The 16734-nt window shown below is 41.1% G+C and overlaps 2 protein-coding genes across 7 annotated transcripts in view; one reads left to right on the top strand and one right to left on the bottom strand.

The window, feature by feature from the left end:
• LOC115224688 (calmodulin-binding transcription activator 2-like) overlaps positions 1–1903 on the bottom strand; it is a 761011-nt gene extending 759108 nt beyond the window's left edge. For all 6 annotated transcript variants that reach the window (XM_036513528.1, XM_036513532.1, XM_036513529.1 and 3 more), the window contains exon 1: positions 1827–1903. The gene's annotated coding sequence lies outside the window, so the exon portion shown is untranslated. The remainder of the gene's footprint in view (positions 1–1826) is intronic.
• A 778-nt stretch (positions 1904–2681) lies between these two features.
• The window catches only part of LOC115224824 (dnaJ homolog subfamily C member 11-like), a 59526-nt gene continuing 45473 nt past the window's right edge, over positions 2682–16734 (top strand). Inside the window, exons 1-3 of the mRNA XM_029795749.2 lie at positions 2682–2830; positions 10717–10846; positions 13875–13945. Coding sequence (XP_029651609.1) covers positions 2756–2830; positions 10717–10846; positions 13875–13945 — 276 coding nt within the window. The 5' untranslated portion in view covers positions 2682–2755. The remainder of the gene's footprint in view (positions 2831–10716; positions 10847–13874; positions 13946–16734) is intronic.

Here is a 16734-nt window from a genome sequence, read left to right as displayed (position 1 = left end):
ACACACACACGTACATACAGATACACACACACACATACCTATACATAGCCGCAAAACATCACAAACCGGTGAGAATAGATGACCATTAGAACTTAGATATCTTTATTCCTTCTTCATGTCTGGTCTAAAACAAAACATTTACTAATCACCACCAATAACAATAATGACATCGATAAGTACCAGTTAAATACTTGGGATCGATGATATCGATCACGCACACACACACACACACACAACCTTCAAGCTTTAATCGATATCGATCGGCCTTCTGATTATTACGAATTCTTGTAGAATTTATTTCGGTTTTATAAGATTCCAAGTTGGAGGAAACTCGAAGAATCGTCAAAGAATTCATCTGACTGGAAAACAAAACAACTTTGAAAATGTATTTCTATTGTACACATGCAGACTTCCCAACCACATGGTTACGAGTTCGATCCCACGGCGTGACACCTTGGGCAAGAGACTTCTTTCACTATAATTCCGGGGCCGACTAAAAAGCCTTGTGAGTAGAGCTGGTGGACGGAAACTGTATGGAAGCGCGTCGTATATATTCATATGTGTGCGTTCGTATCTGTTCTCTCCCTCCCACAAATGCTTGACAGCCGGTGTCGGTTTGTTTACGTTCCCGTAACATAGCGGTTCGGCAAACAGATTTCGATAGAATCAGTAATAGACTTGAAAAAAAAAACCCAAGTGCCGGGGGGGGGGTGTAGATTCGTTCGACTGACACACCCTTCAAGGCGATGCCCCAGCATGGCCGTTGTCGAATGACTGGAATCAGTAAAGGATAAAAAGATGCATTCATACATACACGTGCATGCAACAGGTGCAAGGTGCACCGTGGCTTAGGGAGACAGGTGCAACAAGGTTAGTTTTTTTCTCCCAGAATATAATTTGGAGAAGGAATTTAAGAGATTACGGAGTGTGGTTCACCATCAACTTCATCTTCATCTTCATCTTAACACACACACAGTGAGAGTTTTTTAAAAGAAAGTTGTTTTCTAGTCGTCTGTCAAATGAAGGCGTGTTGAAAATGGAGAGAGAAACTTACAAGTTCATGTATATGCATAAATGGGTGTGTATGTACATATCTATATATATATATATACATTTATGTATATGTATACATAAATGTATATGTATATACATATATATATATTTGATTATATATTTATGCATATATAGATAGACAGACAGACAGATAGAAAGACAGAAAGATAGATAGATAGATGGATAGATAGAAAGATAGATAGATAGAAAGATAGATAGATAGATAGAAAGATAGATAGATAGATAGAAAGATAGATAGAAAGATAGATAGATAGAAAGATAGATAGAAAGATAGATAGATAGAAAGATAGAAAGATAGATAGAAAGATAGATAGATAGAAAGATAGATAGATAGATAGATAGATAGATAGATAGATAGATAGATAGATAGATAGATAGATAGATAGATAGATAGATAGATAGATAGACAAACCGATAGATAGAGAGATAGACAGATAGATAGATAGACAGACAGAGATAGATAGAGAGATAGACAGATAGACAGATGGATGGATGAGCATGGGTGTGTGTTTATGACGGATATAAATATCTCTGAGAAGAAAAGATGAGGAGAAAACCGAAAGAGAGAGGTAGAGTGAAAGACGGGGGAAAAAAAGGAAGAATTGAATGACAAAAAAGAGTAAAATCGCTTGACAATGGAGAAAAAAAATTGAAGAAACTTTTTTGGCCGTAGGAAGTTTAGTCTAAATCGACATTGATATGGATAAGAGCGAGTGTGTAAGAATGTCAACAAGTCGGTTGATAAAACTCACCTTTTCAGTGATTCCAGGCTGGGACAGCAGTAATCCGCATCAGCCAAATGCCAGGTCGGCTGCTTCACTAACGCGCCTGCGCCAACGGAAGTGACCGCCTGCTATACAATACCAAGAGGTCACGCTACTGCGGCATAAATTAACAAAAAATTTGTTGTTTCTGTTTTGGAAAAAATTGTATTGTATATTAAATATCTAAATGTTTAGTGTTTTTTATTAAAGCAAAATCAGTGAAAGTTGTAAAAAAATTAATGATAAAGGTCGATGGCTTGTTACTTTTACCGAGTATTTCAATATTTCAGAGTTATGACTTCTTCAGAAAATCTTCAGCAAAGTCCACTAACAACACCTTTTCTTTGAATATTTCCCTGAAGAAGTTATTCTAACCTTGAAATATTGACGTACTAAGCAAAAGTACTAACCATTGTTTTGTATGGTTAACTCTTCGTGGCTTGCATCGTTTTGGCTTTGTATTAAAAAATAATAATTAAAAACATACCAGACGATGCTTCGTGAAAACTATACAACTATATTAATGTTTATTGTTGTTTGTTTTTCTTTTCGGGGAGGAATAATATTACATTTATTTTGATTGCAGCAATGAAGCTGTCAAAGAAAAGAAAAAGACAATGGATAGATAAACAAATCTTTATTTTGTTTTTAAACATTATAACAGAATAATAAATCATTACAGGAAGCTGCCGACTGCTAAATCAAACTGAACAGCAATCACGCAGCATTACATAATATTTGGGCTTTTATTATGGTTTTCTTAAAGTGGATTATTTATTTGAATGAAACACCTATATTTGCCAATTTTATTTATTAACAATTAGATAATAAAGTTAGGTGGAATTCTGTTGGAAGATGGTGAAATTACCTGAAATATTTTTTCGGCATTAACCGACCGTTATCGTAAACCAGTAAAAATGGCTGCTCCCATGGAGGACAACGAGGAATTGGTGCAAGAGGATTATTATGCTTGGCTAAACGTCGATAGAAAGGTTCGACTTATGTTTTGTTAACGAAAATCTAACCTCATTTTGCATTATTTGTTTAAAATGTTTGCTGACATCTGGTGGTATTTCTCCCTGGAAATAACCAAGCTTCGTCTGATAACATTTTTCTTTCACTATGGAAGCAAATTTACTTTCTCTCTCCAGCATCGACGAAGAAAGGAGACGATACCAGTCTCCTTGTGTCCTTTATTTAAACTATAATACATACAAAGGTGCCACTTGAGAATGTCCTTCTTGTTTGGGGTTACAAAAACAACTGTAGCTCTTATATATTCCTGTTTCATCCCTTTTTTTTATCGGTTTCAGTGCCGCATGACAACTTATTTTCTTATTCTAAATGACCCGTCTGACCTTAAAAGTTAGGAAATATTTTCTAAATAATGTATAACCCGTTCTTTAATTCTTTCGGGTATCAGAAATTGATCGCTTCTGTTGCTCTGATCGTGTTCAGGTGAACAGTTTTATTTCTCTGCCTTTGCTTTATTTTCTTTCTTTCTTTCTACCTTTCCCCCGTAAACACGTTAAGATTAGCCATTGATTAATTAACAACATTCCTTCACTCCATTCACGGCTGCACGTTAAAAACATTTACTAATGGAATAACGATTTCCTAATTACGTTCAAGGCCACACATTTTTTAAAGGGAAAACCTACAAGGTTGTGCTAACATTCGTCCCCCTCAAGAGCATTCATTGACAACGTTCAGTGGAGTAACCTGTCTGCTACCGGTAATCGTACCAGGTCCTCAGTACTTTCCTCTTATTACTATATTTATGTAATAAACTTGTTTGAATGGTTGGGGGGGTTCTTTTAATAATGATACTGCTCTTATTGTTGTTGTTATTATTTTCTTTCAAACGCTCGTTCCAAGTTATTGTATTTGGTTATTTAAAATTCTCACGACAAGGGCATTTTACTACACAAACGAAGTGAAACTGACACTACTTGGAAATCGAACCGGTGCCCTCGGCTCATTAGGGAACGACATGTAGTTTCTTAAACCTTGTTATTAATAAGACACACAAAGATCATATTCGGTGCGTATTTTACTATTTCAAATTTTAGCCACATATTCGTTGTACAGCATTAACTAAGTAAACTTCAGGATACTGTCTTACGCAACAATTGGCTAATATTGCCCCGTAGAGAAACCGATAACCCACGAAGATAAAGAACAAAACAACGAAAAGAAAAATTATTATTATCCAAATTTCTATCTATATTATGGCTTCTGTTTTTATTCTCAAGATCTGTCATGAATTTTCTTGTCGGCTGGTTAAAGTTCATTAAATCGCAGCACGTTCGCCTACTTGTGTACCTCTGCACTTTAAGCACTTTCGATCATTTTGTCAAAGGAGCACTCATTGTTTGAGGTACTGAGTTCATAATTATCTGTTGTTTGTCTAATACATACATACATGCTCTCAACTTCCTAAACGCTTTTAATTCGTGTGTATACTTATTGCCCTTGACATCATCAAAACACTTAACTATCTAGTTAAGTTTCCCAACTTACGTGTTTCAACCTCCCTCCGATCCTTGATCAGAAGTTTCCCTGTTCTGTCTGCCGTGTTATAAAGACTTTCTCCTCCACCACCACCACATCATCTGTATCTGTGTGTACCTGTTTGTCACACACCAGTGCTTGACAACTGGTGTTGGTTTGTTTACATCCCCATATCTTAGCAGTTTGGCAAAAGAGACTGATAGAATAAGCACCAGGCTTTTCCAAAGAAATTAAGTCCTGAGATCGACTCATTCAACTAAAAGCTCTTCAAGGTGGTGCCCCAGCATAGCCACAGACTGAAACAAGCAAGTAAAGATAAGGGTTGACATGGTAAATGAAAAGGGTCCTAGACACATCCTACAATAGAAGCATTGTAACCTAATCTCATTCAACAACATTAAAACACTCAAACAAAATTACAATATTACAACCTCCATAATTTTGAACAGGACGCCTAAATAAAATCACCTTCCGGCACTCTACAAAACCTTGTTAACCCTTTAGTATTTAAACTGGCCTTATCTGGCCAAAATCTTCTCCCTGTTTTATGTTCAAAATCGCCAGGTTCAACCTTTCACACCTGTCGTACTATGTCACTCAAAAACTAAACAATCACATCATCAAAATCTCAAAGCTATGAGATGAGAGACGACTAGTTGAAAATAATGTGTATAAATAAGCATTACATTTGACAGAGTAATCTGAATGCTAAAGGGTAAAAGCACCTCTATCACTCAGCATCTATGACGGCCCTTATCAATTACCTATTTCTTCTTTAGTACCAGAAAATACTTCGATTTAGAACAGTTACTAACTTGCAACAAAGCACAAGTGCTTTCACATAAATGTACTGCTCACACATCTGCAGATGGTAAACCTGGCACACAACTATACCTTCTGGACAGCATCCTTAAAGAAAGGCTGGAGGTGAGCATTCCTTGTTGAGCTGTAAAGACTGCCAAAATGGTGATCCTGAACCTAGTTTAACAGTGAGACTATATATATATATCACGTGACCGACCAGGCTATCAGATGTTGCTACACATCGCTGGTCACAATTGCATTGTTTTTTTTAGCCTTCAAATGACGCCACCCTGCTGGCTAAGCAAGCAGGCCAACAGAAGAAGGAGTGAGAGAAAGTTGGGATGAAAGAGTACAGTAGGGATCACCACCACCACCTCCTGCCGGAGCCTCGTGGAGCTTTTAGGCGTTTTTGCTCAATAAACACTCACAACGCCCAGTCTGGGAATTGAAACAGCGATCCTACAACCGCGAATCCACTCCCCTAACCACTGGGCCATTGCGCCTCCACATATATATATATCATCATCATCATCATCATCATCATTTAGCGTCCGTTTTCCATGCTAGCATGGGTTGGACGGTTCAACTGGGGTCTGGGGAGCCCGAAGGCTGCACCAGGCCAGTCAGATCTGGCAGTGTTTCTACAGCTGGATGCCCTTCCTAACGCCAACCACTCCGAGAGTGTAGTGGGTGATTTTATGTGCCACCGACACAGGTGCCAGACGAGGCTGGCGAACGGCCACGCTCGGATGGTGTTTTTATGTGCCACCGACACAGGTGCCAGACGAGGCTGGCAGACGGCCACGCTCGGATGGTGTTTTTATGTGCCACCGACACAGGTGCCAGATGAGGCTGGCAGGTGCCAACGAGGCTGGCAGACGGCCACGCTCGGATGGTGTTTTTATGTGCCACCGACACAGGTGCCAGATGAGGCTGGCGGACGGCCACGATCGGATGGTGTTTGTTACGTCCCCAAAGCACGGAGGCCAGTCTATGCGGTACTGGCTACGGCCACGTTCGGATGATTTTCTTGTGTGCCACCGGCACTGGTACCACAAAGATACAAATTCCATTTATGCTCATCTATTTTGATTTGTTTTGATTTGATTTGATTTTCACTGCCTCAACAGGTCTTCACAAGTGTCACTTGCCTCAACAGGTCTTCACAAGTGTCACAAGAAGAAGGTATGCACAGGTGGACTGTCTACGTCGCCGGGTCTTCGGATGGTGTCTTTATGTGCCACCGACACAGGTGCCAGATGTGGCTGGCGAACGGCCACGATCGGATGGTTTTCTTGTGTGCCACCGGTACTGGAACCACAAAGATACAAATTCCATTGATGTTCATCTATTTTGATTTGGTTTGGTTTTTGATTTTCACTTGCCTCAACAGGTCTTCACAAGTGTCACGCGTGTCCTTGTGTGCCACCGGTACTGGAACCACAAAGATACAAATTCCATTGATGTTCATCTATTTTGATTTGGTTTGATTTTCACTTGCCTCAACAGGTCTTCACAAGTGTCACGCGTGTCACACACTTGCCTCAACAGGTCTCCACAAGTGTCACACACTTGCCTCTGCCTCAACAGGTCTTCACAAGTGTCACACACTTGCCTCTGCCTCAACAGGTCTTCACAAGTGTCATAAGAGGGAAGGTATGCACAGGTGGACTGACTACGTCGCCGGGTCTTTGGATGGTGTTTTTATGTGCCACCGACCACAGGTGCCAGGTGAGGCTGGCGAACGGCCACGATCAGATGGTGTTTGTTGTGCCCACAGCACGGAGGCCAGTCGATGCGGTACCAGCTACGGCCACTTCGGATGGTTTTCTTGTGTGCCACCGGTACTGGAACCACAAAGATACAAATTCCATTGATATTCATCTATTTTGATTTGGTTTGATTTTTGATTTTTGATTTTCACTTGCCTCAACAGGTCTTCACAAGTGTCACACACTTGCCTCACAGGTCTTCACAAGTGTCATAAGAGGGAAGGTATGCACAGGTGGACTGACTACGTCGCCGGGTCTTCGGATGGTGTCTTTATGTGCCACCGGCACAGGTGCCAGATGAGGCTGGCGAACGCCACGATCGGATGGTGTTTGTTGTGCCCACAGCACGGAGGCCAGTCGATGCGGTACTGGTTACGGCCACGTTTGGGTGGTTTTCTTGTGTGCCACCGGCACTGGTACCACAAAGAATACAATTCCACTGATGTTCATCTATTTTGATTTGTTTTGATTTGATTTGATTTTCACTTGCCTCAACAGGTCTTCATAAGTGTCACAAGAAGGAAGGTATGCACAGGACTGACTACGTCCCAGGTCGGGGCCACGGGTTATGGCCTGACTAGTCTTGCCGGGTCTTCTCATGCACAGCATTCTTCTCATGCACAGCATCTTATATATATAACTATATCATCATCATCATCATCATTATTGTTTTAATGTCCTCTTTTCTATGTTTGCAGGGGCTAGATGGCATATAGCAGATCTTATATGGACAGATATCCTTTGTGTCGCCAACCCTCACCTGTTTCCAAGCAAGATAATGTTTCCTCATGGCAAAACATATTTTTACAAAAGATTGGAAATGAATGGCAACTGCTTGTCTCACAATGCTGCTCATTCACAGCTATCATGTCAAGACCAAGGGACATAAACACACACACACACACACCACACACACACACACACATATATATATATATATATATGCTGATGGCCAGTGCCACTGTCATATAACTGGCATTCTTGCCGGTGAAAAGGAAAAAGCACCCATTTATTACACTCTTGGAGTTATTGACGTTAGGAAGGGCATCGCGCCATAGAAACCATGCCAAATCAGACTGGAACTTGATGCAGCTCTCTGGTTTACCAGTTACAGTCAAATTGTCTAATCCATGCCAGCATGAAAAGCAGATGCTAAACGATAATGATGATTATATACATATATATATATATATATATATATATATATATATGTATATCATCATCGTCATCGTTTAACGTCTGCCTTCTATGCTGGCATTGATGGGACAATTTGATTAGAGCTGGCCAGGCAGAAGCTTGCGCCAGACTTCGGTAACTGTTTTGGCAGGATTTTTACAGCTGGATGCCCTTCCTAACAACAACCACTCGGCAGAGTGGACTTAGTGCTTTTTACGTGGCACAATCACAGGTGAGGTCTGTTTTGGCAGGGTTTTTACTGCTGGATGCCCTTCTGACCACCAACCACTTTACAGTGTGGACTGGGTGCTTTTAAGTGACACCTGCACTGACAGGGTAACCAAGTACTTGCAGATTGGCTTCTTTCAGTTTCTGTCTACCAGATCCACTTACAAGGCTTTGAAGGCTATTGTAGAAGACACATGCCAAAAGTGTCAAACACTGGGATTGAACCCAAAACCTTGTAGTTGGGAAGTGAACCTCTTTAACCACACGGCTATCTCTTTATTTATAACTCATGCTGTGTTGCTACTTTAGTAATACTCTGTCGATAATCCTTTCTTCAGCTCCATACTGCAATCACCAGCCCACCAAGGCACTGTTCCTCATTACCTAAACCACTGCCCCCAAACCCGTCCACTGTCCTCCCCACTTCCTCTATCATGCTGGGATACTAACTTCAATGGGTTAATCAATTACATCAGTCCTAGTAATTAGTTCAACCTGTTGCCTAATTAATTGAACTGCTGACACGTGAATGGTTTTAGCCAACGTAAGCATAACTGTGGACACCAGGAAATGCCTGTCTCGTGGCTCTATGTATAGTCTCTGTCTATGCATTACCATTCACAGGGTATTGGTCAAGCTAAGTTGTGAAGCAAAACAGGGATACAAGAATAGTTTTAGCTGACCAGACCAAAACCTTGTCAATGTATTTGGTAGATGGAAACTGAAAGAAGCCCTCCATTGGTCAAGCTAAGTTGTGAGGCAAAACAGGGATACAAGAACAATTGGCCAGACCAAAACCTTGTCAATGTATTTGGTAGATGGAAACTGAAAGAAGCCCTCCATTGGTCAAGCTAAGTTGTGAGGCAAAACAGGGATACAAGAACAATTGGCCAGACCAAAACCTTGTCAATGTATTTGGTAGATGGAAACTGAAAGAAGCATTGGATAAATTGTTTGGTAGTGTTTCTTTCAATTCTTTGCCATCTGAGTTCAGATCTCACACAGGTCAACTTTGCCCTTCATCCCTCTGGACTGATAAAATAAAGTACCAGTCAAATACTCAGATTGATGTAATTGATTGACCACCGTCCCCTAAAATTTCAGGCATTGTACCTACAATTTGTGTTGGAACCCCACTGAGGTTAACTTTGCCTTTCATCTCTCTTTGACAAACACAATGTAGTCAAGTACTAGGGTCACTGATACTGACCACCACCACCTCGTCAAAATTATTGGCCTTGTACTTAAATCAGAAACAGTTATTGTTATCATTATTATTATTTATCAAGGCTGTGAGCTAGCGGAATCATTAGAATACTGGATGAAATGCTTAGCAGTAGTTCTTCTGTCTGCACGTTCTGAGTTCAAATTCCACCAAGGTCAACTTTGCCTTTCGTTTTTTTTTGGGGGGGGGGCGATAAATTAAGTACCATTGAAACACTGGGGTCGATGTAATCGACTCATCTCTTCCCCCACAATTGCTGCCCTTGTGGCAAAATTTGAAACCATCATTATTATTAAGGCAGCAAGCTGGCAGAATCATTAGCGCACCAGGCAAAATGCTCATTGGTATTTCATATGCCACTACAGTCTGAGTTCAAATTTCGCCAAGGTCAGCTTTGCCTTTCATGCCTGTCGCTACATTCTGAGTTCAAATTCTGTCGAGGTCGACTGCCTTTCATCCTTTTGGGGTCGATAAATTAAGTACCAGTTGAGTACTGGGGTTGATGTGAACAACTGTCCACCCACCCCACAAAATATCCTGGCCTTGTGTCTGTAGTAGAAAGGATTATTATTGTTATTATTATTATTCATAGCAGGTGTTATTTTATTTTCAGTCCTAAGCACTCTTCAAAAATACCACAATCTAAATTTTTACCCCTTCACAAGTCTCTTTCTTTCACTCTCAGAACAATAGAGACGTCGACATTTAACCCTTCTGTCATCATTTGTACTTCAAATTCAGTTCTTCCTCCAAGCTGTCACGCATTGGACTGGCTGACAGTACGGCATATTAAAATTTGATGAAAGGAAGATGGCAAAATAGAAGTCAACCCTTGCACAGAAGTAGATGGGACACAGGGGCATAGCACAGCACATGCTGCTTGCAACACTACTGTGTCTCACCCAGTATGATTAACCAATGCTTATCAGAATCTACAGTACAGTCCTCAGGTATGCAGAGACAATGTTTACCTGCAACTGAAGATCTGTCAGATACGTAGTTTCTTTCTTGATCCAACTCCTGGGAACTGTTTTATTGTTATATTTTGTTTGCCATGTTTTTCTGTCTTCTATAAAATAACCAGAATTTGTTTTTCTCGGCTGCTAACTTTTTAAACTTAGATTATCAATTTCTTTCCAAACGTTTTTCTCCTCCACAGGCTACCCTTGAAGAAATAAACAATGCTTTCCGACGGCTCAGCAAAATATACCACCCTGATAAACACCATGGGGATTCAGAGAAAAAAAAAGCTGAAATCATGTTTTCTAAGATCAAGAAAGCCCATGAAGGTAAGAACTGACAATAGATGGAGTTTTTTTAGTCTTTTGTTGGCCTCAACCATTATTAGATACCATCTATGATGGGGCTGTGCCTTCAAGAGTTTGGTCAACCATATCAACACACCATCCAATCGTGGCCGTTCGCCAGCCTCGTCTGGCACCTGTGTCGGTGGCACATAAAAAACACCATCCGAGCGTGGCCGTTCGCCAGCCTCGTCTGGCACCTGTGTCGGTGGCACATAAAAAACACCATCCGAGCGTGGCCGTTTGCCAGCCTCATCTGGCACCTGTGTCTGTGGCACATAAAATCACCCACTACACTCACGGAGTGGTTGGCGTTAGGAAGGGCATCCAGCAGTAGAAACACTGCCAGATCTGACTGGCCTGGTGCAGCCTTCGGGCTCCCCAGACCCCAGTTGAACCATCCAACCCATGCCAGCATGGAAAGCGGACGTTAAACGATGATGATGATGTAACGAGTAAAAGGTGAAACTAGGATCTAGCATTTCACTGCTGGACCTATCTCTTCATTACTTACTGAAGCTGTTCGCTCCCTTCTGGAGCAAAGGCCATCAAAGACTCTGAACTGTCTTTTCTGCTTCCCTCTAGCTGGATCCCTGCTTCTTCAGTTCTGCCTCATTATCCCACTTCATATATTCCTTTCAGAAAAACCCTTCCCCTCTCATGTGTTGCTGGTTTTCAATTGTCATTGATGTTTCTGTAACTCGGCTTTTTTCCCAGGTGAGGATCTTGGCCCTATGCAAACCTGTTTTTTTACCCCTGGGGAAAGGGCTATCCTTATTAGTTTGGTCTCAGTCTTTTGACCCCTGTCCAGCATGGGAGGTCCTACCAGGAACTTGCACTCTACAGGCATTGTTCTCAGGGTCCTTAAGGCATACAAGCCACCATACCCTTAAAAGGACTGGACCTTGTGTTGGATCTCCCATCATATCTGAAGGTTTTTGGTCAAACCACCAATTCATTAATGCTGCCATACTATTTTTAACACTGACCAAGCACTCTGTCAGTTTTGATACTTAGTTTTGGCCAGCTGAGAGGATTGCAGTAATGTGAGGTTAGGTGCCTCCCATACAAGGAATCAAACCCATGACCTCATAATCAAGAGTCCAGCTGCCTAACTACCGGGCCATGTTTGTATTTCATTTATTTATTAATAGATGGAAGATTGGTGAAGGCCCATGGCTTAGTGGTTAAGGTGCTGCACTTACAATTTCAAGGTCATTGGTTCAATTCTCAGACCAGGCAGCATGTTGTGCTCTTGAGAAAAAATACTTCATATCACTTTGCTCTGTTGGTGGGAGAATTGCAGAATCATTGGCACATCAACAGAAATGCTTTATGGTACATCTTCCAGCTCTCTGGATTCTGAGTTCAAATCCCACCTGCCTGCAGAAGGCAATGGGAAATCACTCCAGTATTCATCACAAGTCTAGTTATGGCCGCTGAAGTTCCAGTAATCTACTTAACAGGAGAGAGTACAGACCTTCTTAAGTTATATAGAGAGAGGACTAGAGAAGGTTCACATACACAGGACCTGCCCAAGGGCAGCGCATCACTAGATTAGACTAGATATAAGATTGTGGGTTCAATTTCTAGGCCAGGCAGTGCATTGTAACCTTGTGCAAGGGACCTCATTTCATGTTGCTCCAGTGAAAATGAGTACTAGGGTAGTCTTCTCTCTCACTCCAGCTACCACATCCTCAGTATTTCACTGAGTCCTGGTTAGGAGAGAGGAGAGGGCATTAGTGTCTGCTCACTACTACATTGGTACTTTAAACCAGTGGTTCCCAAACCTTTTCAGGCTGCCGACCCCTTGGTTATAAGGCCACATACCTAGTGCCCTCCACCCCACTCATCATCACAGACATAGACCATTTTCTGCAACAAATTCAAAACAACGGTATTTCACAAATAAAATTTAACCTAATAAACCTTTTATTTTGTGTTTTTATTTTTTTATACCCCATTGCCCCAATTTTTGTCACCCCATTGCCACCCCATTTTTCTTCAACGCCCTGGGGGTGGTACCGCCCACTTTGGGAACCACTGCTTTAAGCAGTTAGTGACAGCATAGTCCAAGCTACCAAGTCCCTACTTTTGCTTATGGGTGATGGCTAAGCATTTTTATAAACGTGTGTGTTTGAATATGGAATTTGCATAAGGTTCTACACCCTCTCATTATTTTTAGATTTTGGCACAAGGCCAGCAATTTTGAGGGAGCAGGGTGGATAAGTTGATTGTATCAACCTCAGTGTTCAACTAGTTTTTATTTTATTGTCCCTGAAAGGATGAAAAGCAAAGTTGACCTTGGTTGAATTTGAACTCAGAACATAAAGACGGATGAAATTTCACTAAGCATTTTTGCCCTGTTTGCTAATGATTCTGCCAGCTCATTACCTGACTCTGTCTTCATATTAAAACATCATTATCATCATCTTATGTCCATGGTCCATGCTGGCAGCATAGGTCTGACCTAAAATTAGTGATTTTCTCCATTCTCTCAATGATATACTGATTGTTGAAGGGGCCTCACGGAGGCAAAGTGGCTAAGTTCCTTTTGCGTTCTGGGCCTCACGGAGGCAAAGTGGCTAAGTTCCTTTCGAGTGCTGGGCCTCATGGAGGCAAAGTAGTTGAGTTCCTTTTGAGTGCTGGGCCTCACGGAAGCAATGACCAAGACCTTTGGCATTATGTCAAGCTGAGCAAAATTGCAGTCGTGGCAGATACTGGTGTCATGCAAATTGGCTCTCTAATGGCACCTGTACCATTAGCATGTAAAAGCACCCATTACACTCTCAGACTGGTTGGCATTAGGAAGGGGATCCAGCAGTAGAAACCCATGCCAAATCAGACTGGAGTCTGGTGCAGCCTTCCAGTGTGCCAGCCCTGGTCAAACCGTCCAACCCATGCCAGCATGGACAACAGACGTTAGATGGTGATGGTAATGATTATTATTAAAGAAAAGTAACAAGTTGAGATCTTTTTTGCTTACATCCGGAATTTTCTTCTCTGTTTCCAGTTCTGTCAGACAAACACACAAGAACAATATACGATATATACGGCGAAAAGGGACTGGAATGCGGAATGGAGGTAGGTACACATCTCTTTTGTTTATTTTGTCTTCAGTCGTGTCAGTCATTTGACTGTGGCCATGCTGGAGCACCGCCTTTAGTCGAACAAATCGACCCCAGGACTTATTCTTTGTAAGCTTAGTACTTATTCTATCGGCCCCTTTTGCTGAACCGCTAAGTTACGGGGATGTAAGCTCACCAACATTGGTTGTCAAGCGATGGTGCAGGGGACAAACAAACAAACATATACATACATGTGTATATATATATATATATATACATATATATATATATATATAGTTAATCCAAACAAGAAAGCACAAAAAAACACAACAAAGCGAGGACGTGGAACAAATATAGTATTATTGGATGCTCAGGAAAGAAGGAAAGGAGGAGGGTTTAACGTTTCGAGCGGAGCTCTTCGTCGGAAACATAGGAGAAGGGAAGACAGAGGAAAAAAAATCGCCAACGGTACACACAAGGTCACATTTTGAACTATATATATATATATAGTTGGAATTTACGAAAAGACAAAGACAGGTGTATAAACAACAAACAGGTGTATTAGTTTAACGCTCAGGAAGATGAGAAAGTTGATGGGTTTCTTTCAATTTCCATCTTTGGTCAGCCCAAGGCTATAGAAGTTGCTTGCCCAAGGTGCCATGCAGTGGGGCTGAACCCAGAACCATGTGGTTGGTAAGCAAGCTACTTACCACACAGCCACTCCTATCTTTTTCATATATAATAAATCTGTTTATTATATGTAATAACCCTTGTTTAAAATTTTGGCACAAGGCCAGCAATTTCGAGAGTAGGGGTTTACTCATTTCATTAATCTCAAAAGGATGAAAAGCAAACTCGACCTCAGTGGAATTTTAACTCAAGACATAAAGACAGATGAAATGCTGCTAAGCATTTTGCCTGGCATGCTAACAATTCTTGTGGGATAAGATTATTGTTTCAAGTTTTGACACAGGGCCAGCAATTTTAGAGGGAGAGACATTAAACGATGATTATGATGATGAAAGTATTATATATATTTCTTTATTGCCCACAAGGGGCTGAACATAGAGGGGACAAACAAAGGGATTAAGTCGATTACATTGACCCCAGTGCGAATCTGGTACTTTATTTATCGAACCCGAAAGGATGAAAGGCAAAGTCGACCTCGGCGGAATTTGAACTCTGAACGTAACGACAGATGAAATACTGCTTAGCATTTTGCCCGGCGCTCTAACGTGTCTGCCAGCTCGCCGCCTTAGTATTATATATGCAAATTAGTTAATCCAGTTTCCTCTTAATTAGCAATATGCCTGGAAACAGTTAAAGATTGTGTAGGGTCTCTAAGGAAATCTTAATACAAGATGCCTGGCTATACTGTGGCCTTTGCTTTTCACAAATAAATTGCATTTCACAGATGTGATGTTTGCATTCATCATGCTCTGCTAAAAGAATCAATAAAATGGATGCTGGTGCCACCTAACTGGCTCCCGTACCAGTGGCACGTAAAAAGCACCATTCGAGCGTGGTCGATACCAGTGCCACCTGAATGGCTCCCATGCCTGTGACACGTAAAAGGTATCCATTCTCGGAGTGGTTGGTGTCAGGAAGGGCCTCCAGCTGTAGAAAACCTTGCCAGATCAGATTGGAGCCTGGTGCAGCCTCCCGGCTTGCCAACCCATACCAGCATAGAAAGCGGATGTTAAACAATGACGATGATGTGCAAGACAACTGACGTCGACAAAATTCTACTAAAAAATCTTCTGAGGTGATGGCCACAAACCAATGCCTAAAAATAAAAGAATAAAATTCGCATCACCCTGGTTGTGTCTCTCACCAATATTTGCAAGGGAGTTGACTCTGCTAGTGGTTGTCTCCCTTGCATCATTATATTCTGCTATTAAATCGTTTTACTAATACAGCTATGTCTGTTGCGTAATGTTATCAGCCGATTATTATTTTTATATAGGAGCTCATTCTCTTAAATGATTCCAAAAAGTAGCTTACACTTTATGTTTATGTATGTGTGTGTGTGTATATCTATATATATATAAAACTCTAGTTGTGTGAGTGTCTGTCCCCTTCGATTTAGATTCCTAACTACTCCCACATTTTGCGGTGCAGTTTAACCAAATTCGGGTATCTTATAGTCGTAATTCATATCGAGCCCGTCTGGCTATTAGCGCGCGTCTACGATGAGTCTACGATTTTAAAAATAATTTAACATCATTTTTTATTCCATTTTAATGCATAATTTTTCGTGTGTCGATGGCGGCGGAGTTGGCGTCCACGCTCAAACACCTGCACCTGTGTTTGCTTCTCCCCCTTCTTCCCTCCCTCGTGAAGCTGTGGGGAAGGGAGTATAAGGAAATCAACGTCGTAAAGCGTTGTCAAGGAGACCAGCGTTCTTTTAGAACGACGACTTCATGGCTTGAAGACACTGAGTCAACGATTTAAAAAAAAAATTATCATCATTTTTTATTCCATTTTTAATGCATTTTTTGCTATAACTCTCTAAAAATGCTTATATAGTTATTTCCCTTACAAACCCGAGCAACGCTGGGCGATACTGCTAGTATATATATATTTCGTTTTGGGATTTGGTTTGCAAGATTCTTTATATGAGTTCGTGTGTTGAAGCATATTTTGTTGTGTCTGGGGAGAGTCATTCTCTTTTGGTGCCTTATAATCTAACACACTCACCGGTTAATTTCCCCTTTTTTCTTATTTTTATTTTCCTAAAATGTTCGTTGCGCCTTGCAACCTTTTCAATATGTGTGTGTGTGTATCTGTCAAAGTACATTTTGA

This window comes from Octopus sinensis, linkage group LG26, assembly GCF_006345805.1.
Source record: "Octopus sinensis linkage group LG26, ASM634580v1, whole genome shotgun sequence".
Classification (NCBI taxonomy): domain Eukaryota; kingdom Metazoa; phylum Mollusca; class Cephalopoda; order Octopoda; family Octopodidae; genus Octopus; species Octopus sinensis.
The sequence above is the reverse complement of the archived record's forward strand: the minus strand, read 5'-3'. Positions and strand labels throughout refer to the sequence as shown.